A 27,885-nucleotide genomic window follows, 5' to 3' on the forward strand; every position below is an offset into this window, starting at 1 on the left:
CTCCTGGCTTAAAGTTGATGGATTATCTGCCTGGACCATTTGCATTCTCCAGGAAGTTATTAAACAGGTTAGTTTTATTCTCTGAGATACGAGTCTTATGTTCTTTAGCACTGAGGAAATAGTCTCTGAAGAAACCTATTACTACATGAAATGGAGCAAAATGTTGGTTTAAGATGGAGGATAAACAGAAGGAAAAACAAACGTATTTGATATTGCATTTGAGCTACCTGTAATTATCTTATCAGAAATAATTTAATAATAGAACAAAACATTCTGTAAAAATGCAGAACTAAAATATTTAAGGAACCCCTTGTAGGCCAATGACTATTTGAATTTATAAATGCGCATAATGTCTTCAGTACAAGGCAGTTGCGTGAAATGGATGAACTGTAGATTAACCCCTAAAAGTTTTGAGGAGAGTACATTCTGTGTATGGGTATAGCGCACTGTATTTCAGTAACGGAAGTGCGGAAAAATATGGTACATTCTGTATAACACAGTGGGTTATTTTCCACATGCCTAAGATGTTTCTGGAATTTTTTAAATCCCAGGTCTGTGAAGTGTTTTGCTTCACCTGGACCATGAAGAAGCCACTTAGGAAGGTGTCACAACCATCCCAGTGTTTGTTCCTGTTGCCTTCATAGGTGGCAACTACCTAATTCCAACTGTTGGCGACGGAGTTCGTCATGTAGACATTCAGGGCTGTGGTACCACCTGTAAGGGCAGGCACCCCAGCCATAGAGAAGGTGGGGGATGATCCTCCCTAAAGCCTCATTAAGGGAGGTGAGAACATTCAAAGCTCCCAGTCCTTGGAAATCAGGGTAACATATTTCCTTATGCTGGCTTCTTAAATTAAACTACACAGAAGTTTACACAAAATTACACAGAAGTAACATGTGCTTCATCTGTTAATTCCAACTTCTAGGTGCCATTGACTATAAAGGCTTATTTGTGTCTCTTTTTTAGAAGTCTCAGCGCAAACGGAAATCTGTGACATTCAGCAGGACTGGAAGCCTTCATTCCTCAGTAATGAAGAATTCACCCAGCTGATGTTGGAGGTGAAACGCACTTTCAAAATCGCTTCAACAGTTGCCAGTGAAAATGTAGCTACTTGTTGCAGATAAGCCCCTGTGCCCAAAGGAAACTACCGTTCTTGATCCAGGGAAGACTTGGCTTTGAAACAGATGCCCTCCCTGAGGCTCTCTGCCTGCTGTTGCCTGTGGGCCATGTCAACAAGAATCCCAAAATTGAATGTGGTCACGTGCTTTCACTACAGTGACCACAGGATGAGCCCCTTGATGGTGTCACAACCAGAGGACACTTTGCTAGGGAGTCAGGAAGGGTGGGTTCGAGGTGGGTAGAGAGAGGGGAAGGACAGAGGGAAGATGAATCAGCTGGCACTGTCATTTGACTCAGAGTCTTCTCTTTAGACTGCTATGATGATACGTTTTCTCTTAGTAGAAACACGTCTTGAAATTAAAAGTTGTCTTTTAAAGATATGCTTTGAACTTGAACTCATATTACGTCCACATGGCGTACAGATGTTAGCCACAGGGACCCCGTGCCTCCCCATCCGGCTCACGCCCTTTCTGTGCTGAGTGAGATGCTCATGTTCCTCCTTCTGGGTCAGAGGCCCCATACTCATCTATAGGGCTGTATTTGTGAAAACCTGGCTGATCTCAACATCGTATCTTTGTATATGGGTGAAACTCCTCAGTACAGATGAGCATAAGCCTCTACAGAAACAGCTGCCAAGGTGCTGTGGCTTCTCACCTGGGATAAGTTTTGGAGTATATGGACATGGCAGTGGAGCAGAAAAAGCTCCAGGGAGGCATATCCAGGCCTGCAACCAAGAAGAGGTGAACTGGGACAGATGAGCTCAGCAAAGGGAAGTTAGATGCCGGCTGTGACCAGTGGTTCCTGGCAGGGTGTTTGGAGAGTGGCTTCTGGGGATAAATCTTTCTCTCTCATATCTTATGTGCCTATATAAGACTGATGTAAACTTCAATTTACATAGATTAACTTGCAGAAAACAAAGTACTGGAGTAAGAAAATGCCAGAATGAAGATGTCCAAATATTATGAAATGTAAACGCATTAATGAACATTTGCATAAGATGAAAGATACTTAAATCTACATGTGAACTATATTTAAAGAAAATACAGAACTTTCTGCAGAAGCAATGCATTTTTAAGTATGTTAAATTTAAAGCAGCTTGTGAAATGTTGAATTAATGTATCATTATGCTAATTTACATAAATCGATTTATCTTTTAATTCTTATGGAAAAGTAGTTAAAACACATAACCCTATAGCAGCAGCCTTTTTTTAAGAGCCTGTAGCACAACCTTTTTTTTTTTTTTTTTCCCAGTGAGTTTCAAACTATCAAAAGTATTTGAGGAAATAGGGCTTTTGTAAAGTTAAAAATGAATACATTTCGGGGCTAGAAGACAGGACTGAGATTCAGGAGACTGGAATTTCTAGACAAGGAAGATTGATATTTGTATAGTCTTTATACGCTTTTCCTTGCTCCCGGTGTGGACTCCTAGAAGCCGGTGGAAAGGAAATCATGCTAGATGAATGAATTGGATCTGAAATTAAGCTGCACAACCAGCAGGCCTTCTGGGTGAATGGCAGCTGTGAGTGGTCTGGGAAGTCCACCAACTAGTACTGCTGACCCTGACTGTGTCAGGCTTCTCTTCCAACCTGTGGCTCTTCAGTAGACACAGACCTAGTGCTGAGTGACTGGAGCCTTCTAGCATCTCCTTCCTGATGGCCTGAGCCCCAGCTGTGGTTGCGGGAGACGGAGAGCCTCCAGGGTGATGTCATCATTGTCCGGTGCAACCTTCCCATAGCATGGGTCTCTCTCCAGCTGCACCTCCCTCTGTTTTTTTCAGAGACTGTGAAGAATCCAGGTGCCATGCCTTAGTGGCCAGGATGTTCCCTTTTTAAAATGAGGACAGAGCCCAGGAGAGAACCCATCCATCATGTCTCTAGGGAACTGCTAATGCCCTCCAGATGTGACTCCCATCTTCTTCCATCTTCTCTCAAAGAGGCACAAAACCAGACTCCAGGGGGACTCACATAGCTGTGAAGTTTGAAAAAACAAAATTGACCTGGCTGCAGACCAGCTGAGCTGGGAAAGTATCAGCTGGCAAAGACTGTGGCTACCAGCATTGGAACAATTTCACTCAAGAGGAGACCAAGTGCCTGTGGCCCGGGGAATAGGGAGCTTGTGGAATTTCTGAATTTTAATCAGAAAAGCAATCTCTTAGCCCAGAGGTTGTCCCAGAGAACACAAGAAATGTTCCAGCTGATTCAGGAATTAGCAGAAAGGGAAGGTTTCATTTCCCTCTAGTGTGGGGCGGGTATCGAATTCTGAGCCATTATGGCTGCTTTGGAGACACCCCAGTGAAAATCACCCTTCCATGGAGAGAGGCACAGCACTTTGTAATCTCTTGCTGTTGAATCCCTTTCAGATGCTACTGATGGGACTTCCAGAACCATAGCAAGCTTTCTTAAAGCAGTGACTCAGTGCAGCTCTCATAGAGTTGATGGAAATGCCAATGAGCTGATGAAAGTTATCTTCCGTCTATAAATACCTTCAGCTTTTTAACACCCGCTTGCTTTAGACATTCAGGAGGGACATGGGCTCACTGTGCAAGACCATTTGCACTGCCCTGGCTTTACCCAGCTTTCCAATCTGCTTTTTCCAGAAAAGTCTCACTGATGTCATCAACAGTACCCTTACCCCTTAAAAAAATTCACCTCCTAGAGGGCTGCCAAGATGACTTCAAAACATTTTTAGAAAAATACTTGGGAAGGAAAAGTTCCTGGGATGTACTGCTTCGTTTACCGTAACTCACAAATCTAACCCAGCGTTTTTCAATCTTGCCCTATGGTGATTTTGGACCTGGTAGTTCTTCGTCATGGGGGCTGTCCTGCGTATTACAGGATATTTGGCAGCACTAGATGCCAACACCACCCACTCCAGTGGTGACAACCAAAAATGCCTCCAGACATTACCGAAATTGCTCCCAGTTGAGAACCACTGATGTCATCCAAGAGGATGAGGTCCATTTAAGAAACATACTTGAATCTGTTCTTCAGTCTAAATCCTGCCAGCTGTCAGTGTAAAATAATAAATGAGTCTAGTGTTAACTTTCCTGGTTGAAAGAACTCTTTCCCATTTCGGCATATGCTACAAAGGTACCCTTCACACACTGCTCCTGGCCTCTCCCGGGTTCCTGCTGCCACACACTTAACCACACCCTCCTCACGTGAAAGAATGAACGCCCTTTCGTCCATGCAGATTCTCAGACATCATGTGACCATCTAGTTGAGTGCATGCAACATGTTTCCAGAGCTTTCTAAGCACATATTTCACTTTTTTTCCTAAGCGGAAAAATTTCCAGATTCGGGAAAGATAGTCTTTCAAAGAAAAAGTCAGTGAATCGACAGTGACAGGTTTCCAGTGAAAGTCTCCCTGGGCCTATTATTCCCTTAAAGACTTGGAGAGGTAGGCTTCATTTCTAGTCTCCTCCCCTTCACTGGCACTCCTCCCCTTCACCTAGACAGCCAGTTGCTACTATGATCCTATTCTCTGCTGAATTATGTCGTCTTTGTTTTAGAAATCAACTTTCAGATACATCTTATGAAAGCATTACAAGCACCCACACCAAAATAAATCCCAGTAAATAATCTAAAACCAGCAAAAGTGGCCGGGCGCAGTGGCTCACACCTGTCATCCCAGCACTTTGGGAGGCTGAGGCAGGCGGATCTCTTGAGGACAGGAGTTCAAGACCAGCCTGGCCAACATGGTGAAACCCTCTCTACTAAAAATACAAAAATTAGCTGGGCATGGTGGCGTGTGCCTGTAGTCCCAGCTACTTGGGAGGCTGAGGCAGGAGAATCGCTTGAACCTGGGAAGCGGAGGTTGCAGTGAGCCGAGATCATGCCACTGTCCTCCAGCCTGGGCGACAGTGAGACTCCATCTCAAAAAAAAAAAAAAAAAAAAATGAGCAAAAGTGTCTGCTTTATGAGAAAGCATTGTCCCCCTTCAACCTGTTATATCACAAGCACCCAGGACAGTGTACCCAGCATAGAATAGGCACTCAGTAGAGACTTTCAAATGCATGAATTTTTCAGACATTCTGAAATGCTTATGGATCCAGTTGAGTTACGCAACCCCCACACCCACCCAGCCCTGTAGAATCATGTGAATGTTCTTTACAAGCAGTTCCTTCAGTGGGCATTTCTCTTGTGGCAATGAATGTGAGCAGAGGCCCACCTCGGCCAACAGGCACACTTTCTGTTTTTCATGCATCTGTTAGGTCTGATGTCTTTATCAGGGCAAATGTTTACCATTGAACTCAGTGATGGCAGGAGTAGGGAGATGGGAACCATCAGCTATGGCTGATGTTTTCTAATGGCAATGGTGGTATTTCTGAGTCAGGCTAATAATGTGCTTATCATTAAACCTACTTAGGGAATTTCCATGGCTAAATGTTATTTTATTATGCCACTAGGTCACATTTTTCACTGATCCTGTAGTGCTTTTGCAAATGCTTCTCCTGGGCCAGACACATTCTCTGTAAGAAGCTGTCCTCCGTGGAAGGCCAAGAAGTGCCGTGAGGTTATTCATGGAAATATTCTGAGGATTATAAAACAAAGCCAGTGTCCTGAAATAGTGTCCTCTGCTTCGGTGACATGCTGCTCCATAAAAGCATTGCTAAGGAGCTTTCAAATGTTGCATTTTCCACAGGCATTAGATGGCTTCATTATCGCGGTGACAACAGACGGCAGCATCATCTATGTCTCTGACAGTATCACGCCTCTCCTTGGGCATTTACCGGTGAGTTTCTGCTCCAGTGGCCTTTACTGGTTCACATTATCATGTTTCTGTTGAGAGTCATTAGATCTCAGATTGGAGGTGGTGCAGGTGTCAGGGGGCTGCAGGTGAGAAGGGGGTGGAGAGTAAAGGACTACTGAGTTTTGGGGACAGGACCAGGCCGAGGTCAAGGTCCCAGGAGCCTTCCAGGAAAAGGGCAGATGCAGACGTGTGCCATCCTGGAACAGGCAAGGCCTGGAGTGGGAGTTGTGGCTACAGATTCTTTTCCTGGGTCAGAAATGGGGACTGATGAGAGAGTCACAGCACTGTTAGTGGAGCTCAGAGCCATCATGGAGGCTGACAGACATCCAGGGTCACCTGACAGCTGATCCAGGGAGAGGACAACAGATAACTTGGGTTGAAACATGGTTTGGGGCTTACTTGGGACCTGTCTGAGGTTGCAGGTGGGTAGCAACACTTAGTGGTGGTCAGGGTTCGGCAGCACGGCTGGTTCCTGGCGGTTGAACTGCTCTGGGAAGACTGATGTCTTGGAAGGCCTTGGGGAGTGAGGAGTGTCTGGGTGGACCTGGAGAGGGTTGGCTTTGCATTCCAGGAGTGCACGATGGATGCTCCAGGATGGCAGAAGGGGTTGTGGTATGGTCACAGGCCTTGACAGATGTCCCTCCCCACTCTTTCCCTCCTTTCCTTCCCTTCTTCTTCCCTCCTCCCTCTGCCTTTGTCCTCCCTCCCTCCCTCCCTCCTCTCTGCATAAGCCTTGCTGGCTCTCTGGTAAGCCCTGACTCAGTGACTCATGGGTCTGTACCTGGCTGGTGGAGGAGCCACCTTTGAGGCTTCTTCATGGGCATCTGACCAGGCTCCCATCTCCTGCCACACCATTGCCTGTTCCTACAGAGCCTGAGTGAGAATGACAGCTGTACCAGGAACAGCAAGTGTGATGGACAAGAACGAAACGTCCTCTCTCTTCTGTCCTCTGTCCAGCCCAGACCTTCCCCAGCACCCCCCGCACCTGCTCATCCATGGATGGGCACTCAGTTTATGTGACGAAAAGGGGAAAGCGTGCCCCGGGATCCCACATAGGAAAGCTTGGGCCAGGATGATACTGGAGGACTGTGGCTCCCTCTCCTTAGCTGCACCTGCCCAGGGAGCAGTGTGGCCTTGTTCCATGGGCGGCTTCCATCTGCCTTGGGGTGATGAGCCCTGCCCTGCTGGTGGCCCAGGGCCCACATCATCCTGGGCCATACCTTTCCCTGGAAGCCACTCCCTCGTCCCACCGTTTCTGCAAACGATGCTGCGTGCGGATCAAAGCGCCGCCTACATTTTTCTTTGCATTCACTGAGCCGTGGCCCGCAAAAGCATTTTTTATGTTGCTAAGCAGATGCCTTCCCATTAGGCCCTCATCTAACCTAATCTGTCTCCCCTTTGTGTTCCAGCCCATTTCCTAAAACAAGGGTGCGTCAGGCTGGTGGCGGGGAGCAGGGGGGCTCTCTCTTCTCGATAGCCGTCAGAAGAGGCTCATCCTCGCTCAGCCTGAAGGAGGAAGCTGGGGGTGCAGCTGCACCTTGATTTTCATCTCTGGCCAGGAGGCCAGTGATAGGGCTGCCACCATTAATACAGAAATGACCCCCATCATCACCCCAGAGAAGCTGGGCTGATCTGAGCGTGTCTAAGGACAGAAGAGGAGCTGGGGTACTTCTTTGGAGGGCGCTTGTGTTTTGTATTGAATGGCAAGGGTTCGGCAGTGGTAGGCACTGACTGAAAGCAACCACACGTGGCCTGCTTATTGACCTGGGAATGAGAGACAGGAGCCAGAGCTGTTTGGGTAAACAGGATTTACACTGTTCTGCTTTACACTCTTGTAATTATCTGATGACCCAGTTGCTGTACGTGGCGGACAGGATTTAGAAAGTAAGAGGCAAATTCTTCCGACCTGAAATTACGGAGCAATTTAGGACCACTTTCATAAGTTATTTTCTAACTCTACAAGGGCCAAAAATGACCCGACTCTGATTTATCAATGCTGGACCCACTCGAATGCAAACTAAGAGTCTGTGTCTATACCCATGCCCAGACACGGAGTCAGCCCTCAATTCCCTGGTGCAGGTGAGCCTGGGCCGGGCAGCCCCCACATTTAACTGCAATTTACTTTTAGCTTTCATTGTCCAGTTTTCACCAGGATCCTCCTCTGCAAGTGGGTAGGCAAAGGCTGCTGAGGATGGACACTTCCCTGGTGCAGTCAGCATACAGCTGGTTGGGCAGAGGAGCGGATCTGGGAGTGAGACCTCCATGACTTCCACTATGGCGAGGAAGCCCCAGTGACCCAGGCAGTGAGGCGCAGAGCGGGGCTTACCCTGGGGGCAGCTGACTACAGAACCCAGCTTGGTCACCACTCTGCTCTGGTGTCTTTCTGGTGCCCAGGATTTGGGTCATCATTTAGGAATTCTGATTTTGGTTTGGTTTATTTAGATACATACTTAATGATTAAATATGACTCCTTGTGAGCACAGGTCCTTTCCACAGATGATGCAACATTTCAAAACTTGTGAGGTTGTCTTTCCTTTGGAGTTTGCAATTTTGTCGAGAGATTTCACCCATTAAACCTTGCGTGACTAACACTGAGCACTTACAGTGTAGCAGGCACCCATTAAGAGTCACTCACATGCGTTGGTATGTGTAGGCGCACAGAACCATGCCCGGCCCGGAGCGAGGCTGTATTATGTTTGCTCTCCTTATCCTTATGGATCCTATGAAGTACGTAGCTACCCAGTTCACAGATGATGAAACTGAGGCACAGAGCGGTTAAACAATGTACCCAAGGTTCCACAGCCAGCCAGGGAAGAGCTGGGATTTGAACTCAGGCACTTTGGTTCCAGAGCTTGGTCCTTAACCACTCCTCAGAATCCTGTACAGGACACAGTAAAGCTGGATGTTTTCAGGGTGTGGGGCTCCGAAAGGGAGAATGAGGAGCTGAGAGGTGGTGGTCAGTCCTCGAGGAAGAAGCGGCTCTTCTTCATGGAGATCGGGACACAGGGTAGCAGAGGGTAGGAGGCTGGGGACCCCGGCAGCAGTGCCCCTCTTGGTGTCACACCAAGCACAGGCTGGCCTGCCAGGGTCCCATCCCACGCCCCTTGTGTGGCTGGGGATTGGAGAGCCATTCTAAGGGGACAAGAGCAGCCAGAATTCCTTCCCACTTCTCAGGCTGTGGGGCTTCAAGTCGCTCTCTGTTTCCTTCACACTGCCAGCATCTCAGAGGTAACAGAAGCTCGTGTGATAGATTTTTGTACAGCAGTTTCTGATGACATAGCCTAGAACTTTCTTTACCAAATTGGCAGAGAAAAAACGAGAATAAAATAGCTCAAAGCAAAGTGATTTTAAGATGGGAACTGGCAGGCATAGCGGCTCACGTCTGTAATCTCAGCACTTTGGGAGGCTGAGGTGGGTGGATCACTTGAGGTCAGGAGTCCAAGACCAGCCTAGGTAACACAGCAACACCCTGTCTCTACAAAAAATCCAAAAATTGGTCAGGTATGGTGGCGTGTGCCTGTAGTCCCAGCTGCTTGAGAGGCTGACGTGGAAAAACTGCTTGAGCCTGGGAGGAGGGGGTTGCAGTGAGCCGAGATCACGCCACTGCACCTCAGCTGGGGTGACAGAGTGAGACCTGTCTCAAAAACAAAATAACAATAACAATGAGAATTTTTCAGTAGTGGCAACACCGGCACATTTTGGTGTCTAGAATTGACACAGGCAAGGAACATGAGCAAGACAGACGTGCATACAATGGAGGCCAAGGGCTCACGGGAGCTTCTGGAATGAAAACCTTGCAGGAGAGATGCCAGGGGCATGAGTCACGTGCCTTGGACAGAATGGGGAAAGAGTATGGCTGAGGGAACCAAATGAGAGACCAAAAGTAGGCATAATCCGTGTTTCCTGTTTGCGCTTTTTTTTTTTTTTTTTTTTTGACTTTTTGAAAGTTAGCTTCCTGGGTTACTTTCTGATTTGTTCATAAATGCGATGTTGTCTGATGAGCTGGACTGTGCTAAGCTCTTGAGGCAGACATCATATCCCCAGCCCTGAACATTTGCCATGTGCCTAAGTGTTCATTGAACGAGGGACTGAATTCATAACTGGGGTTATGAGCAACTGCAAGCAGCTTGCCACGGGTGGGGCGTGTCTTGGATGTGAGAACTATGTGCATGGATAACCCTACCTTCCCCAAGGAAAATAAGGCACAAGTGTTCCTAAAACTGGAGAAATCTGCAGGCCAGAAAATACCTCCATATCATGCTGGCTCGCCAGGTACAAGCCCCAGCGAGAAGAAAGTACAAAACCAGAATGGGATTTGGAGCCAAGTTCCTGTGGAAGGGGCACAGCAGGAGGAGGTCCCAGAAAAGGAAAGCCAAAGCCCCTGGCCTGTGTTACCGCAAAACACAGCAGCAAGGCCAAGACCATGAGACATGCTTTTCAGGAAGCCTCCCTCTGCCCTTCCCACCCCACCCTGCCCTCACCTGCTGGAAGCTCCCACCCGATCCACGTCATTTTGTCAGAGGTGTCTCTGGGTCGGAGCAGAGCCCTGACAGGTGTGGCTGCAGCTTAGAGTCGATCATGGATTAAAAGATTCCAGGCCTCTAGTTAACATTTTTTTTAATGCCTTTTGATTTTTATATACCATAAATACAGATGTGTGTATAAAACATACGTGCAGTATTAAATTGATCAAGTGAATATACATGCAGCTGTCACTGAGGTGAAGAAATAGAACACGGCTGAGACCACAGAAGCTCCTGTCTGCCCCTTTTTCATCACACCCCCACCTTCCACTTGGAGGCAACCATTTTCCTGACTTTTAAGATCGTTGTTTGCTTGCTTTCCTTTGTAGTTTCACCAACTTTGACTTCACTGCTAAACTCTTAAGTTAGTGTCGCCTTTTGTTTCGCTGTATGTAAATGGAATCATTGAAAATGGACTCCTGTGACTTCTCCTTTTGCTCAGCATCGTTTGTGCAATGCGCCTGCCTCATACTGGCAGATGTAGCTGCTATGGGCTCTTCTTATTGCTGCAATTCCTGCATTCATCCCAGTTAGGAATTCTTGGAAGGTGCTTCCGTGAACATCCTGTAGTGTTTCCTGATGAACGTTTGCAAGCATCCCTGGAGGACTGACTAGGCGGAGAATGGCTGGGTTGAGGGAAGCTCTGCCTCCACCTTGACTAAATAACGCCAGAATGATTCCTAGCGGTGGCACCAGTTCGCCCTGCACGAGCAAGGTGGAGACGTCGCAGTGCTGTGGCATCAGAACTTGGCATTGTCAGACTTCTTGTTTTTGCCAGTCTAGTACATGAAGGTGTCTCATGGAGTTTTACGTTGCTTTTCTCTCAGTTACCAATGAGACTGAGTGTCTGTATGTTTGTCAACTATTTAGATTCCATCTTTTCTGAATTACCTGCTCAGGTATTTGGACATCCTCTTCTTTGATTGGGTTTTTTCTTGCAATTATGAGTAGGCTTGCTTTCTGCGATCCGGACACAAGCTGTGGGCAGGTATTGTTTTAACTGCCTCTCATTCACCCCACTCTAGGGTAATGGGGATGTCTGAACACTCCACAGCTGACACTGGATGAGGCCAAGAGCAGTTAATTAGTCACAGGGACTCACAGCCCAGAGGAGGACCGCACAGGGCCACAGGGGGCTGCACGTGGGAAGAGAGTGAACCAGCAGAGGCTATGGGAGGCAGGCTCTGCAGTAACAAGAGGGTGAGGTGACCCCCGGTCCCCACAAGAGGATGTGATTCACTTGTTTGAATAATTCCACAACCTGCCACTCAGGGATGAGCAGAAACTGTACCTGCCGCCGTGATAAGAAAGGGGTTTGGCTGGGGGCCCTCATCTGTGTGGGGAGGGAGCCTGCAGTTAGGCCATTTGAGGCCCTTCCAATTTTACCAGATGCCAAGACAGCATATAATTTAGAACCTTAATTTTGGGCCATACCACAGACGTATGTGTTGCAAATATCCTGTCTCACTTTGTGGCTTACCTTTCCCCCCTTTTTAGGGCATTTTGATGAACAGAGATTCTTTCTGTATAATTCATACCTTTTATATCGCAATTAATTCTTACTATTACAAAGTCAAAGCCATTCTCTACAATGCCTTCTGAAAGCTTAGCTGTATGGCCATTAGTTTGACTTTGAATCTAAACTGAATCTAAGTGGATCAAATATGCCTCCAACTTCCCGGTCCTTTAGGGAGACCAGAGCCCCAAGTGACTTCCCTTAAGCCCTTCTTTTCTCAAGGTGAAGTTTCTCCAGGGCTGCTCACCATTCCCTCTTCTCGCTGCAGCCAGCACAGATCTCCAGCCAAAACCGCCAGAGTGCCTCAGGGACACTCTGGGAGGAAGTGTCCATCCAGCCCTCTTCCAGCCCAGCCTCAGTGTGCTTTTAGTACAGGCTCATTTAACACAGCTGGGTGTCACTGCACTGGTGCTGCTGGTTCAAGGCCCATCAGGCAGTTGGGAGAGGCGACCGCCCACCTCCACAGGCAGGTGACCTTCCCGATCGTGGGACTCAGCTGTGAAGACGGCTGTGGATGGCACATTCCCTCCCTTGTCTCCGTAACTGCTATTATTTTAATAGACAGAACTCAGCTCATTCAGGGGATCATTCAACTGTAGATGTCATCTTCTCTCCTGTAAGCACTAGGGTTAAAATTTCAAATGATCATTGTTTGTGTTGGTTTTCCGCATGTGGAAATAGCGTAATAGCAACGTACTAGCAAATACATACAAGAGCCAAGCACAGTCTGGAGCCCTTTCTGTGTGTTAATTCATCATCCTCGCAACCTCCCACATATCATACCTGCCCCTACTTGCATCCAGCATTCATCTTTATTCTGTGCAGAACCTGTGGCCTGATACTGGCCCTGGGACCTATATCAGTAAAGTTCTCTCACACAAGCGACCCGGCCAGGCAGCCACCCAGCCTTGCTCTCTGCCACACCCAGTGTCAGGGGAAGTGGCTTCAGATGGAGCCCTCCAAGAAGAGGCCATGGAGCCACTTAGTTTTCATTTTCAAGTAGTTGAAATATCTTTAAGAAGAAAGACTACTGTCATCTGTGAACATGAGTCATCTTCTAAAAAAACTAGAGAGAATGGGCTTAAAATAAAACCAGAACATCCGAAGAAACTTGGAGAAAGCCAGAATGAGAAATGGTAGCATAGATGAGAGACGATCCTGGTAGAGTTTAGTCCATAAAGATAAAGGCCGGTGGGTCCGAGCCAGAGCCTGGAAGCCACGCTGAGTCCTTCCTTTCCCTCCTCCCGTCCTCCGATCAGCCGCCAAGCCGTGTCCACTGTCCTCACACCCACCGGAACACTGACTGCAGGCAGCGAGGGGTTCTACCTGCTTCCCGACGCGTCTTCCCCGTGCCCAACGGCGGCTGGCACGTGGTGGCTCTCAGCAAGCATTGGTTAGACTACAATACTGATGAGTTGCCTGGGACTCTGTCTGCTCCTCTCCACTCCTTCCCCTGTCTCTATTGAGACCCTGGCCGTCTCCAGCCTGACTTCCAGTGCTCTCTCCCTCCAAACCACAAGCAGGATCTCCTTAAAATACGTGAGCAGTTTGGCCACCCTCTTCCTTCGGGTACTTCGTGGCTCCTCCTGGCACAGGGTCGAGCCCTGACTCCTTTGCGGCCTCTCTCATTTGGGCCCTGCTTCCCTGTGTGACCTCCTCTTTCGTGGCTTCTCACCCTCCCTGTTGTTCCCCACCTTCCTGCAGTACTGTCAGGGTGCCCACCTCACGCCTCTGTGCACGCTGAACCCCCTATCTGGCGCACCTTCCCACCGTGTCTGGCAGACCGTTTTGTCCCCCGGTTCCCACTCAAGGATTCCTCCTTTTGGGAATTGTTCCCCAGGAGTCTCCTCTACCCTGTCATTTTGGAGGCAGCACACCATCCGCAGTGTTCCCTGGGCACCTTGTTTTAATACCTGTCATAGTGCTGGCCACGCCATTTTTTCAGCTGGTCAGTGCAGTCTTATCGAAGACCAGGCACCGTCCTGGACATCGGGGATGTGGTGGTGAACAAGGCACTGGGCCCTGCTCTCCTGAAGCTCCCGGTGGAGGGAGGGAGGCAGAGCGCACCAGTCAGCACATAGCTGTACAGGAAAATGTCACCGTGGTGCAGGTGCCCCTGTCGTCATTCTGTAACTGGTCATTCAGTGCCTGATCACGCTTGGCATTTATTGAATGTCTGCCATGTACTGTTTTATCAGCAGTGGAGGCAAGTGAGCTCATGGAACCCTCATGGTTTCCTCATCTTGCAACTGAGGAAAATGCGGCATGGAGGGCCAGAACCTGCTTTCAAGCCTGAGCTCTGAGCTCTCACTTGCTTTGCCGTGATGCTAGTCACCTGATGTCCCATCAAGGCGGTCATTGTCCCCTCAGAGGCCCTGAAATCATCAGTGGGGGTGGAGGGTGTCACCTGGGTCTTTCTCAGAGGAAGTGACTTCAAAGCAGGGACCTAAAGATTGCACAGGGGTTTGTTAAACACAAGGGCAGGGTGTAGCATCTTCCTGCCTGAGGGAATAGCCCAGGTGAGGCTCAGAGGGAGAACAGAGAGCAAACTGGAGGAAAAAGGCTCGGAAGGGTTAGAGAAATGCTGGGAGCCGGAGCAGGCGGAGGCTAAGCTGTGAAGAGCCGTGAACGTGTGTTGAGCAGTTGAGGCTTTGTTCCTGGAGCAGTCGGAAGCCAAGGGACAGTTGGGACTTGATCTGATGTGAGCTTCTCTGACTGCTGATGGAGAACAAATTGGATAGGCACCAAAGTGGATGTGGTAAGACCAGTTTAGCCAAATCATTCCCAGGCAAGAGAGGATAGGGGTCTGGACTAGGGTGGAGGCTGGAGAAATAGAAGTGGATGGAGCAGAGAATTTGAGGGAGAAAAATGGTCAGCATTTGGACACTGTTTGGTTTGAGGGTAAGGACGAGAAGGAGAGGAGACAAAGATGCCACCAGAGTATCTGGGACAGGCAGGTGACCAACCGATGATACCATTGATGGAGATGCAAACACAAGGGTTGGAGATGGTATGGGTGGGAAAGAATGCTGATGTTCGGGACGTGTGTGCATCTGTGGTCCCCAGGGCGCATGTGAGTGACTGTTGGAAGGTTGAGGCTGGCTCATGAGAGAGTTGGCTGGATATTCAAATCTGAAAGTGTATGCAGATTGTGTTTGAAGCTCTGAGAGTGGATGAGTTTATTGAGGGAAACTGAGGAAGAGAGAGGTGCCTGTCTCCTCTGTCCACTGGGAGCTCTTACTTGCATATCTAATATGATAGCCACTAGCTACATGTGGCTATTTAAATTTCAATTCAAATTAAATGGGCCAGGCTTGATGGCTCACGCCTGTAATCCCAACACTTTGGGAGGCCGAGGCAGGTGGATCACCTGAGGTCAGGAGTTCAAGACCAGCCTGACCAACACGGTGAAACCAATCTCTACTAAAAATACAAAAAATTAGCTTTGCATGGTGGCAGACGCCTGTAATTTCAGCTGCTTGGGAGGCTGAGGCAGGAGAATCGCTTGAACCCGGAATGTGGAGGTTGCAGTGAGCCAAGATCGCACCATTGCACTCCAGCCTGCGCAACAAGGGCAACACTCCGTCCCAAAAAAAAAAAAGAAATTTGAAATTCAGTCCCTTGTTCACTAGCCGTGTTTCAAGTGCTCAGTAACTGTGTGGCTAGTGGCTGCTGTTACAGGCAGTGCAGATGACAGACCATTTCCATCATCACAGATAGTTCTATTGGACAGCACTCAATCTTTACCTTATCTTTATTTTGTAGCTACAGTGCCAAGGTACTCAGAAAAACACGCGCAGTTCCGTAACTTAAAGACGTTTAAGAAGTAGACAGGCAGCCCTTTGCTGCCCTGAGGGTCAGGAAGGGAATCCCATGGGCTCTTTGGAGCCATTTAAATAAATGATTGGCCTCGTACCGGGTGTGCACAGGGGCCATGGCACCCGAGCCAAAGCACAGGAGTGTCAGCAAACAGCACTTCTCAAGCGAGAGGAGGACTCAGTCCTTCCTACATTTGTCTGACTTCACTCTTAGTTCCCTCCTGGGCCCACAGAACACAGCACATACACATTTGAACACATACAACCTTTTAGGTAACTGTTTAAAACAAGGGAGTGATAAACTGAGAGTGTCCACAGAAAATCAGATATTGAACTTTCCATTTCAGAAACCAGTTCTGCGTTGTGAATGTTCAGTTTTTGTTTTTGCTTTTGTTTTTCATCTTTGTTGAGGGTGTACCTTTGTCCTTTATTTTCTTTTTCAGTCGGATGTCATGGATCAGAATTTGTTAAATTTCCTCCCAGAACAAGAACATTCAGAAGTTTATAAAATCCTTTCTTCCCATATGCTTGTGACGGATTCCCCCTCCCCAGAATACTTAAAATGTAAGTTTAATTTTTGTGGTTTTACAAGCTAGAAAGATGAGAATTTTGCTTTTGAAAGGAGGTTAGAATGAATTAAGAAGGGAGAACTAATTTTAAGAATAATTTTCCTCATGACTCAGAACATTTCCAAGATCCTTAGAGGTATATTTTAGGTTTAAAGCTAAAACTGGAATTTGGAATATGTAAGACATTTGGCTTTTATGTGGAAAATTTGAAAGCAGAGAACTCAAGAATAATAATTTATTTTGTGTATATGACAAGATTCCTCTTTTTTTTTACATGAGAGTCTTTTAGTAAGAAACAGTGCAAACATCGGTGAGGAATCAGCTCATCGTGGAGGATACTGTGATGCTAAATTCATAGAATATCAAGAAACCAACTGAAAACTGAATCATTAGGTCCAAAATGCAAATTCTGTCCTCCTGAGGCTCTCACCTGGTTATTTATATACATTTTTGTGTTCTGTGGAATTTGGAAGTTTTTATCAAAATATTTGGCAACCTAGGTAGAAGGCTAACCTCGATGCCTCATGAACCACGTGTCGCTTAATGAAGCATACACAATTGCATGAGGTAGCAAAGCTGCTTGCATCAGTGCAAGCCTGAGTCCATTTTCCATGAATAATCTGTCCTGTCGTACATCTGATTTTACTTCAAAGCAAAAAGATTAAATTAAAGGGAGCAGCTCTATATGAGCTGCTTTATTTTAATATACCGTATGAAAACAGCCGGAACTAATCAATGCTGACATCACCAACCACAGACATCTGGGAGCAAATTAAGACTAATTGGGTCCATGTATGGAATGCAAAATATCTATGAACGATGGAAGGAAACCCCTGGGCAGCAAGGGTTACAAACCAGGTCCAAAAGTCAGTTGTAATGAGAGAACTAGCCTGGCCATGTGTAGACTAAATCCCATAAGAGTTTTCACAGAGACGCTACTTGTTCAGAGTCTGTGCGATGCTCACGACCCCTTTTTCTCCTCTTCTTCCTTTAACGGCCCAGCTGACAGCGATTTAGAGTTTTATTGCCATCTTCTCAGAGGCAGCTTGAACCCAAAGGAATTTCCAACTTATGAATACATAAAATTTGTAGGAAATTTTCGCTCTTACAACAATGGTAAGCTTTAATTGTCATATAATTGTGACAGTGTCTTTTCTCATGCAAACGTGCACATGGGGGCATTAAGAATCGCCCAGGGAGGAGGAGGGAGAACGTGTGCTTTTCACATTTGCCTTTGAATTTTCAAGTTCCCAGGATGTGTTTTTGTGCTCATCGATGTTCTCTCCCATTCAAGAGGAACGCACTCCCACACCTGTTTGTGCCGGTGCACACGGTCCCACTGAAACACACGTTATTCGTTTATTTATCTTCAGGCTGATGCAATAATTTTGTACTGTGAGAAACAACGTACAGTGAATACAGAACAGGCTCAGCCTACATACTCTGCCGAACAGGCCTTCGTGGTGACCTGACGATCCATAACCTTGCCTTCTGCACTTTTTCCCTCCCCGGCGGTACTGCTGTGAGCGTGTTTTAGTAGACCTGGTCCGTAGCTCTTCTGCTCACTGTGGCCCTGATGCACGGCAAAGGGGTCATTTGACAATGAGCCAGCAATCTGCATTGGATGAATTATCAAACAGGATAAGCCAAGCGGCAAAGTCTTATTTTCTGAAATTACCCGGATACCTAATTGTCTCAACTCTGACTGCAGAGACAACAACTCTGAACTAGACTAGAACACTTATTTTCACTTTTGAGCCCTGCGAAATGGGAATGCAGGTCTGAGGCCAGGAATTCAGAAACCGAGTCCCGAGCTGACTTGGTTATGGGCTGAGCTCACGAAGGCCTGCGTTTTGTTTTCTGGGCTCCTCCAAACAATACAAAACAAGTCACTTTGAAACAGCTAACATTTCATAAAGCAGCAAAGATGGAAAAAAAAAAAAAAGTGTTGACAGGGAATGGGGGAAAAAAGAGGAAATGAGAAAAATACCAAAGGAATCAAAAGCAGAAAGATGAGCTGCAGAAATGAGGGGGAGATGCAGAGAACAGAAGATGACAGTATTAACTTCTGCTGCGTTCTTTACCGCTGTTTCACTCTGGACGTGGTGGGTCTGTCCCCTCAGTCAAATGAGTGCCAGGGTTTCTATTAGGAACAGCCAAAGTAATGGCACCAAGTCCTCACGTTGAGGCTAACCAGGATTTTTCCTTCCACCTCAAATGGTCCTCTGTTGTATGTTATTTGCATAAATATACATGCTTTGTTCAAAAGGCTCCAACTAGATGCTAAAACTTAGTGTAATCCTGCCAGCATGATTTTCAGGTCCAGGGTGCAGGACTTATGCCTGGATGGTGGGCTCCTTGGCCAACTGGGAGGCCCTTCTGGGAACAGACCCATCCAGGGCTTAAGGTGTTCGCAAGTGGCAGGAGGTCCATCCTCCTAAGTGATCCCCTACATCTGGGCAAAGTCAGATGAAGCCAAGGCCTAACCATGCCTCATCCTACACATCTGACGGGCTTGCCCAAACTTCATGAAATGAATTTTTTTTTTTTTTTTGAGACGGAGTCTCACCCTGTCGCCCAGGCTGGAGTGCAGTGGCCAGATCTCAGCTCACTGCAAGCTCCGCCTCCCGGGGGTCACGCCATTCTCCTGCCTCAGCCTCCTGAGTAGCTGGGACTACAGGCGCCCGCCACCTCGCCCGGCTAGTTTTTTGTATTTTTTTGTAGAGACGGGGTTTCACCGTGTTAGCCAGGATGGTCTCGATCTCCTGACCTCATGATCCGCCCGTCTCGGCCTCCCAAAGTGCTGGGATTACAGGCTTGAGCCACCGCGCCCGGCTGAAATGAGTGTTTAATGAACCACACAAAGGAGTCAATGGAAGCTCGCTGGGCTACTCAGGTAAAGAAACTGACCTAAGAGGCATCCTTGTAGAGAACCCAGCATCATACTAACCCTGGTGCAGTGGTTCTTTGGGTGAGGCAACTTGTTAAGAGGCAGATCCTCAGCCTTTGGCCTGAAGAGTCTAGCTCAGGAGATCGGAGGGTAGGGCCCAGGAATGTGCAGTTGGGGAGTGCCCTGGGGTTCTGCTTCCAGGGGCCATGGACTTTGAAAAGCACTGCCCTAGTGTGATACCAGTGCCATTCTGTAGAGAATGCAGTGGCCTTCCTCCCAGACAACTTTATCATTGAGTTAATGTAAACAGTGATTTGGAATTTGCTTTACATGTGTGTGCTGGTTCCTCAAAAGATTCAACATAGAACTAGCATATGATCCAGCAATTCTACATATGGGTATGTACGCAAAAGAAGGGAAGACAGAGACTTGAGGAGATATTTGCACACCTGTGTTCTTAGCAGCATTATTCACAATAGCCAAAAGGTGGAAGCAACGCACGTGTCCATCAGTGGACGAATGGATGAAGAAAGTGTGGTATATACATGCACTGGAATATTATTCAGCCTTAGAAAGAAAGGAAATTCTGACATTCTGCAACATGGAAGAACTTTGACATTACGCTGAGTGAAATAAGCCAACCACCAAAGGACAAATATTGTATGATTTTACTTATATGAGGAACCATAGCCAAATTCAGAGAGACAGAAATGGTGGGTGCCAGGGGCTGGAGGGAGGGGGAAATGGCAGTTGCTACATGGGGACAGAGTTTCAGTTTTGCAAGATGAAAGGAGTCCTTGAGGTGGATGGTGGGGATGGTTGCACAGCAATGCGAATGTACTTAGCCCTACTGAACTGTACACTTAAAAATGGTTACGATGGTAAACTTTATATGTGTTTTACCACAATTTTTACAAACTGATGTGCTTTGGCCATAATGGCAGCTACTGCGATGGCAACATACCCCAATGGCCACGTGCACAGAGGGCAAAGGGCAAAGGCACCCTGTCCCTCAGGGCACCAAGACTGTGGGAATCATAGGATGCTGCCCCTTCTTGCCCCATGGCAACAGTGCACACACTTCGGGCAGATCACCTGAGGTCAAGAGTTCGAGACCAGCCTGACCAACATGGAGAAACCCTGTCTCAACTAAAAATACAAAGTTAGCCAGGCATGGTGGCGGGTGCCTATAATCACAGCTACTCGGGAGGCTGAGGCAGGAGAATTGCTTGAACCTGGGAGGCAGAGGTGGCAGTGAGCCGAGATCGCGCCATTTGCACTCTGCCTGGGCAACAAGAGTAAAACTCTGTCTCAAAACAAAACAAAAAAACCCCCAGAAAACCAGCCTGTGATTGACTGGTGAGCAGCAGTTGTATCCTTTGTGAATTTACATTTCCACGATCTCATTAAGATGCTGCCAAATATCCCTTTGAAGCATCCCGTCATTTACCACATCTTGGAGGATTTCAAGGAAATAGGCAGGCTTCATTCTGAATACCTGGGGCTTTTTTTTTTTTTTAACTAGCAAGACTCTGCTTTCACTGTGGGTTGAGATAGTGTTTGTTTGCCTGAAAGAATGTGTGGAAATTATGTGTGAGGTTTTTTTTGTGTGTGTGTGGAAACTATTACTGCTATAAACACATAGCACTGAATGTGGAAAATTTGATAGCAAGAGTGCGGAGTGGCTTTTTAGAGCCTGTTCTACAAACTAGCGTTCAAGGGGCTTTCTTGAGACAAGAGTTCCCCGTGTAACTGTGGAGTACATGAAATATCATTCTAACTGGGATTAAAATAGATAGCAAAAATTGTCAGAGACAAATGAATTTCTCAGATTAAACCCTATAAAGACCAGATTGCAGTGGCTCACGCCTGTAATCCCAGCACTTTGGAAGGCCGAGGCGGGTGGATCACCTGAGGTCAGGAGTTCGAGACCAGCCTGGCCAACATGGCGAAACCCCGTCTCTACTGAAAATACAAAAATTAGCTGGGCATAGTGGCAGGCGCCTATAATCCCAGCTACTCAGGAGGCTGAGGCAGGAGAATGACTTGAACCCAGGAGGCGGAGGTTATAGTGAGCCGAGATCGTGCCACTGCACTCCAGCCTGGATGACAGAGTGAAACTCCATCTCAAAAAAAAAAAAACAAAAGCACCCTATAAAATTGCCAATATTTAACCACCATGACTTATGAGATATGCTTTACAATAAGAACTCAAATTTGACTTCATAGGTTTACTTCTAAATAAACATTGAACAACGAGGTAACAAAAACAGCTCGCCCTAGGAATGCTTTCTAAGCACCCGGCCCAGAGCTCAGGCTTTGCATTGATCATGTAATCCTCGCCACAGCCTTTTGAGGTAGTTTATGGCATCATCCCATCTTCACAGAGGAGGAAATGGATACGTAGAAGGGTTGCATCTATGATGTGTGGGTGGGAAGTCGGGGGCCCACATTCACACCCAGACCCTCTAACCCAGAGCCCAGTGCCTGCTCCCTTTCACACATCTGTGTTGGAATGAAACACACAGACACAGGCCTGCTCCAGCCTCCTGGCATTCTGCTGGTCCACGATGCCTATGATGCCTGTGCCTATGCATGTCAGATGCCCTGCACCTACATGCCAGGCTGTGTGAAGGCCACCTGAGATGTGTTTTAATGAAACACGAAGACACACAGTCATGGGAATGACTGTCGTGAAGGAAAAGGTTCACACTCTCGGGTCCCTGGGAACAGGAGGCACACACGGCCCACCATGCAGGGCCACACAGAGAAGCACCGGGGTTGGTCAGGAGGCCGAGGGAACCTTTACTGTAGCTTCCAAGAGGAAGAATGGGTGAGAGAGGGTGGGCAGGCTTAGCACTGGTGAGTTTGAATAAGTTTAGTGGGCTCTGGGAGGGAGGAGCTGTCCCTAATTATCTGATGCCTGTGGGGTTGGTTAAGGCAGGGGACAGGGCTCAGAACATGAGAGCCTGAAGGACCTGGTTGGGGTGTGGGTTCTAGGTGGGTTTTTTTTGCATATGAAAGGTACCTGGAAGGTGATTTTTGTCCTCCCTAGGAATTAGCTAACCCTGGGAGAGGTAGTCCCTCCAGCACCAGCAAGGCCCCAGATGTCAAAGCATCAAATACAGAAACCAGAAAGTGGGGGCCGGGTGCGGTGGTTCACACCTGTAATCTCGGCACTTTGGGAGGCAGAGGCGGGCACATTGCCTGAGGTCAGGAGTTTGAGACCAGACTGGCCAACATGGCAAAACCGTGTCTCTAGTAATAATCCAAAAATTAGCTGAGTGTGGTGGCACACACCTGTAATCCCAGCTACTCAGGAGGCTGAGGCATAAGAATTGCTTGAGCCTGGGAGGTGGAGGTGGCAGTGAGCAGAGATTGTGCCACTGCACTCCATCCTGGGTGACACAGTAAAACTCTGTCTCAAAAAAAAAAAAGAAAAAGAAACTAGAAAACATAGCTATTACACAAGCTTCCCCATACAACTTATCCAAGCTCCAAGTTCCCAGGTGTGGCAAAAGTTGAAAAAATAATATGTAATATTAATATGTAATATGTGTAGAAGAAAAATGACCACTAACATCGGTTTTTTTTTTTGTTTTGGTTTGGTTTGGTTTGGTTTGGTTTTTTTTGAGACGGAGTCTCACTGTGTCACCCAGGCTGGAGTGCAGTGGCGCGATCTCGGCTCACTGGAACCTCTGCCTCCAGGGTTCAAGCGATTCTCCTGCCTCAGCCTCCCAAGTAGCTGGAATCACAGGCATGTGCCACAATGCCTGGCTAATTTTTGTATTTTTAGTAGAGACGGGGTTTCGTCATGTGGGCCAGGCTGGTCTCAAACTCCTGAGCTCAGCTGATCCACCCGCCTCGGCCTAGCTGTTGTATTTTTTATAGGACACTTGCTCACACCTTAATGATTTAGGAAACCCTCCTTGGTCCATGACCATGAAAAGTCTCAGCATTTCTGCAGAGCAGTTTAGTTGGTGGAGTGTTACGTGGTACATTCTTATTTGATGCCTGTCCTTTTTATATCTATGCATCAATAATGGAATGGGAAGGACAGCAGCCCTTGCTCACTGTGCCCGCTTCCTGGGCCTAGCATAGTCCTTACCCAGCACCTAAGTAAGCAGCGGGTAAAAATAGATTGACCTGAAGTGAGGCTTGATCTTGGCCCCGGGACACAGCTGGTGGAGAGCAGAGCAGGGTTCAGACCAGACTGGAGACTTAGAGAGCTTCCCTAGGAGCTCACAGAGCTGTCTCCTCGACCAGCTCCACAGTGCGTTCTGGGCGTAGAGGGTACTCACAGGCAGAAGAGCTGCAGCCACTTCTTCGGCCTTAAATCCAAAGTGGAGACTGAACACAGGTGGGTGCGCGCCGGGTAAACTGGAGCGTGTCACTTCTGGTGCCTTGTGATTTGTCCACACTGAGGGCCTCTGAAGCAGCCGTGTGTGGCTGGGGACGTTCACCGGTGGGCTCTGTGCACTCCCCACTCTGTGCCTGCCACCACCTTCAAGCCCCCATCTCAACTCAGCTGCCTGGGTGTTTGGAGGCCAGTAGCCCCCTTACCTGATGTCCCAACCCAGGACTGCCCGCCACATGCTCTTGACATCCTGTCTCTCTTTTGAAAATATTTTCAGCCTTTTTTTTTTTTTTTTTTTTTTTTTTTGAGACAGGGTCTCACTCTGTCACACAGACTAGAGTGCAGTGACGCCATCATGGTTCGCTGCAGCCACCACCTCCTGGGCTCAAGAGATTCTCCCACCTCAGCCCCCCGAGTAGCCGGGACCATAGGCGCATGCTGTAACACCCGGCTAATTCTTTTATTTATTGTAGAGATGAGGTCTCACTGTGTTACTCAGGCTGGTCTCAAACTTCTAAGCCCAAGCAATCCTCCCGCCTTGGCCTCTAAAAGTGCTGGGATTACAGGCATGAGCCACGCACCCAGCTTCACTTTTATTTTAGATTCAGGGGGTACATGTGCAGGTCTGTCACATGGGAACCCTGCCTGACGCTGAGGTTTGCAGTACTGATAATCCTGTCACCTGAGCAGTGAGCACAGCACCTAGTAGGCAGCCCCTCAGCCTTCACCCCCTCCTTCCCTCCTCCCCTCCTCCCTCCAGCCTCCAGCAGCCCCCAGCGTCCACTGTTCCCATCTTTATGTCCACGTGTATTCAATATTTAGCTCCCACTTGTGAGTGCATGTGGTATTTTGTTTTCTGTTCCTGTGTTAATTCACTTAGGATAATGGCCTCTAGCTGTATCCATGTTGCCGCAAAGGACATATTTTCATTCTTTTCATGGCTGTATAGTATTCCGTGGCTAACACTCTCTTCTTGCTCCTCTGATCAACTGAGTTGGCCCAAGGCTGAGAGAGTCCCTGGGCCACCACTCAAAAATCACATCAACAGGAAGCCTCAGGCCCCAAACCAAAGAGAGATGTGTAGGTTCCAGGGCGAGGAGAGAGGGTGAGGCTGAGCCGGAGAGGGTTCTCGGTGAGCCTTGAAGCACACAGACGAGGATCCCATCTGGTTGTCTGCTCGCCCACATGGCTACCCGGGATTTGTCAGGCTCTGTACACAACGTTAAGGGGGTGAGTTCGTAGGAATTTGAGGGGAAGGGAGGAACAAAGCCCGTTTGCTCTGATGGACGAGGTGACATTACACTCTTCAACGGAACATGTCCAGATTCCCCAGTGGAGGATGCCCAACTCTCCTCTGCCCTCATTCACTTTGGCAGTGTAAACACACCAGCCATTGCTCGGGTCCTTCAGCCAAGTGGAATTTTCCCCTACTTCAATGTTTGCACATTTTGGTCACTCCTTAGGACTTCATCATTCGCCACAGATGTTCTGGGGGCAGGGGAGGGAAGACAGGACTTCACATCTTTAACCTAGATTTTTAATAAATGTGAAGAAATATGTGTCAGGAAACGGGACGAGAAAGTAGTCTTTTTTAGAAGAGTTTCACTTGAGGACAGTTTCGAACCCAGTCTGTGCAAAGCTTCTTGGAGGACTCTGAGCTGGGATGTGTAACCCCGTGTCCCATTCTCTTCCCATGAAAAGCCCACGCTGGACCTGGCCAGCCAGCAGCACTGGCATGGACCACTGGTAGGAGCAGCCCTTGTCTTCCTCTCATCGACTGTTTCCAGAATAGAGCTTAACGAGATGATTTTATTTAGGGCTATGTTTGCTTGTAACAGATATTTTAAACAATAACAACAACAACAAAAGAGAGATGCTTGCAGACAAATACACCATTCCGTCTCTTGCTTCGCCAGCAAAATAGTGTCTCCTTTCTCAAACCCTAGGCACCCAGGTCCTGTAGCCCCACCCGACCACTCTTAGTGGAAAGAAACTGGACGGGTGATTTTCAAAGACATGGGGAAAGGTCTTTGCTTTCCGGGTCCTAATGTGCAGGCTTCCAGATCCTGAAAGGTAACTTCATGCAAGAAGAAGGCAGTCCTTTCTCTGAGCCTTTTTGCTCCTCCTCCAGACTTGGATGTAGATGTGCGTCTGACAAATCCAGAAAGCAGTATTTCAAAAGTTGCTGGTGTGGTTCCAAATAGGTCACCCTCGGCAAACATTCCACTCTGGGCTTTCCAGAAACCACACACCAGAGTATAAAAGTTTTCCTGCCCTCGTTTTACCTACTCGCCTCTAACCGCACAACCAGATTTGAAATACTGGCAGAAGTGGAGGCTTTGCAGCTTACAACACTCGATTTTGTATGTTCCGTGGGATTTCTGGAGGTTGCCTCATTTTATGGCTTTGGGATGGTTTGAATTTTTTCCTTGCTGAGCTTAATTGAGATGCCTCAGGAAAGAGAACAAAGCGCAGGCACGCCAGACCTCACGGGGAGTGGAGACGCGAGTGTGGACGGCTTCGTGGAAGGAGTGTCTCATCTACTCAGGACCCGAAGAGTGGGAAGCAGAGTGTCCCCTCCACCCAGCAAAGAATCAGGCCGTCCTTCCCCTGCGGGGGTCAGTGATGCCAGAGAGATGGCAGAGGAGTTAAAATCACTATGAAAAAAATTGTGCCCCGAGGGCATCATCCCACACAGACACCTAGGCTTCATACTGAAATGGAACAGTGAGGAATGGGCAGGCTTTCTGCTCGTTTCAGTCTGGGAGTGGGGGCACCGTTCATACACGTTGTCCCATAATCATGATAAAAATGTGCGTGAGAGATCCACTCGGAAGACAGGGATGAGGAAAGTTCACTTTCCCGAACGTACAGATAATTTGGCCCATCCACACCAACCATCTAGTGGATATTTCTCAACACCATCACACCCTTCTGGCCCCTAAAAATACTCATTTTCATTAATAATTGCTGGGGGGAAGAAGAAATATTTGAGTAAGACATATAGTTTCCCTTTAGAGTCATTTTTTAATCCAGTAAATTGCAAAGCCAGGCCAGGCACGGTGGCTCACTCCTGTAATCCCAGCACTTTTGAGAGGCTAGGTGGGCAGATAATGGGAGCTCAGGAGTTTGAGACCAGCCTGGGCAACATGGTGAAACCCTGTCTCAAAAAAAAAAAAAGAAAAAAAACCAGGTGTGATGGCTCACACCTGTGGTCCCAGCTACTCAGGAGGCTGAGGTGGGAGGATCACGTGAGCCCAGGAGGTCCAGGTTGCAGTGAGCCTAGATTGCACCACTGCATTCCTGCCTGGGCAAAGGAGGTAGACCCTGTCTCAAAAAAAAAAAAAAAAAAAAAAAAAAATCACAAAGCCCCAGCTCTCTCTTGTGTTTCCTGCCTTTTCTCCAACATTGCTCTTCTCTATGCAAAACACAACTGAAAGAAAGGAAAGGATCAAATGTGCCCTGGGTAAGGTAGGCAGTGCCCCTGCCAAGAAGTAAGCAGGATTATCACGCTGCTCTCCTGAGAACCTAGTCACCTGGCTATTCAGAACACATTGGGTCAAGCACACTGAAGAGAAAAAAAATAAGAGTCTGGACATAGTGCTTAATTAGTGGGAGATGATTTCTCATGAATGTGCAGAAAGTTATTTTCCCCTCAGCGTTCCGAAGCCATAGCCTGAATGTTTTGGATGTTTATCACGATTGGGACGTAACAACTTTATTCTTCCTGGAGCGAAACCTCATCACTGATAGTTTCGTCTCTTCCCAGACACCTGTCAGCCTTGTTTTGCATTTGTTTCGAGAAGTGCCGAGAAAGCTATTTGTCACTTCCTTGTGGAAGATTAGTATGTTTTCCTCCAGCCATTGCAACTAATTTATCATAAGCAGGTCATCTCCGATGAGAATACTTAATTGTGCTGATGACTGAGCTGGTAACTCAGTGGAACAGAGCCAGACATCTCTCTCCAGCTCTTTCTATTTATATTCCCTTGCTGTTAACTAATGCTATTACCATTTCTGCATCTTCCTTGCTCCTTCCTGAGCCCTTCTGAAAAAAGTTCTCTGCCACCTGAGATCTTCCTGCCCTCGTAGTCATCTTTTTCTCCTCATCATGCTGATTTGGGAGCTCACCTTTGTCATCAGAGTTGGAAGCCAACTTTGGGTGCTTCCAAATGAGGCAGACATGACTCATTCTGAGTCCCTGGGACTCTCCTGGTTTTGGAATCCCAGGAATACCAGCCCAAGAGAAAACTTTTTCAGGGTCTCTGAAGTTAAGAGAGTGTAATGAAAGTTTCAGGACATGATAACCTGTGGACTGTTTTAATAGGAGGACCATCAAGA

At 47.6% G+C, this 27,885-nt stretch overlaps 1 protein-coding gene across 9 annotated transcripts in view; it reads left to right on the forward strand.

The window, feature by feature from the left end:
• NPAS2 (neuronal PAS domain protein 2) overlaps positions 1-27,885 on the forward strand; it is a 175,995-nt gene that overhangs the window by 110,213 nt on the left and 37,897 nt on the right. For 4 of the 9 annotated variants that reach the window (XM_045368487.2, XM_074011134.1, XM_045368485.2 and 1 more), the window contains exons 4-7: positions 967-1,058; positions 5,764-5,853; positions 16,172-16,292; positions 17,300-17,413. In XM_045368487.2, coding sequence (XP_045224422.1) covers positions 967-1,058; positions 5,764-5,853; positions 16,172-16,292; positions 17,300-17,413 — 417 coding nt within the window. The remainder of the gene's footprint in view (positions 1-966; positions 1,059-5,763; positions 5,854-16,171; positions 16,293-17,299; positions 17,414-27,885) is intronic. The other 5 variants (XM_045368488.2, XM_074011133.1, XM_074011135.1 and 2 more) reach the window with 3 other exon arrangements.

This window comes from Macaca fascicularis, chromosome 13, assembly GCF_037993035.2.
Source record: "Macaca fascicularis isolate 582-1 chromosome 13, T2T-MFA8v1.1".
Taxonomy (NCBI): domain Eukaryota; kingdom Metazoa; phylum Chordata; class Mammalia; order Primates; family Cercopithecidae; genus Macaca; species Macaca fascicularis.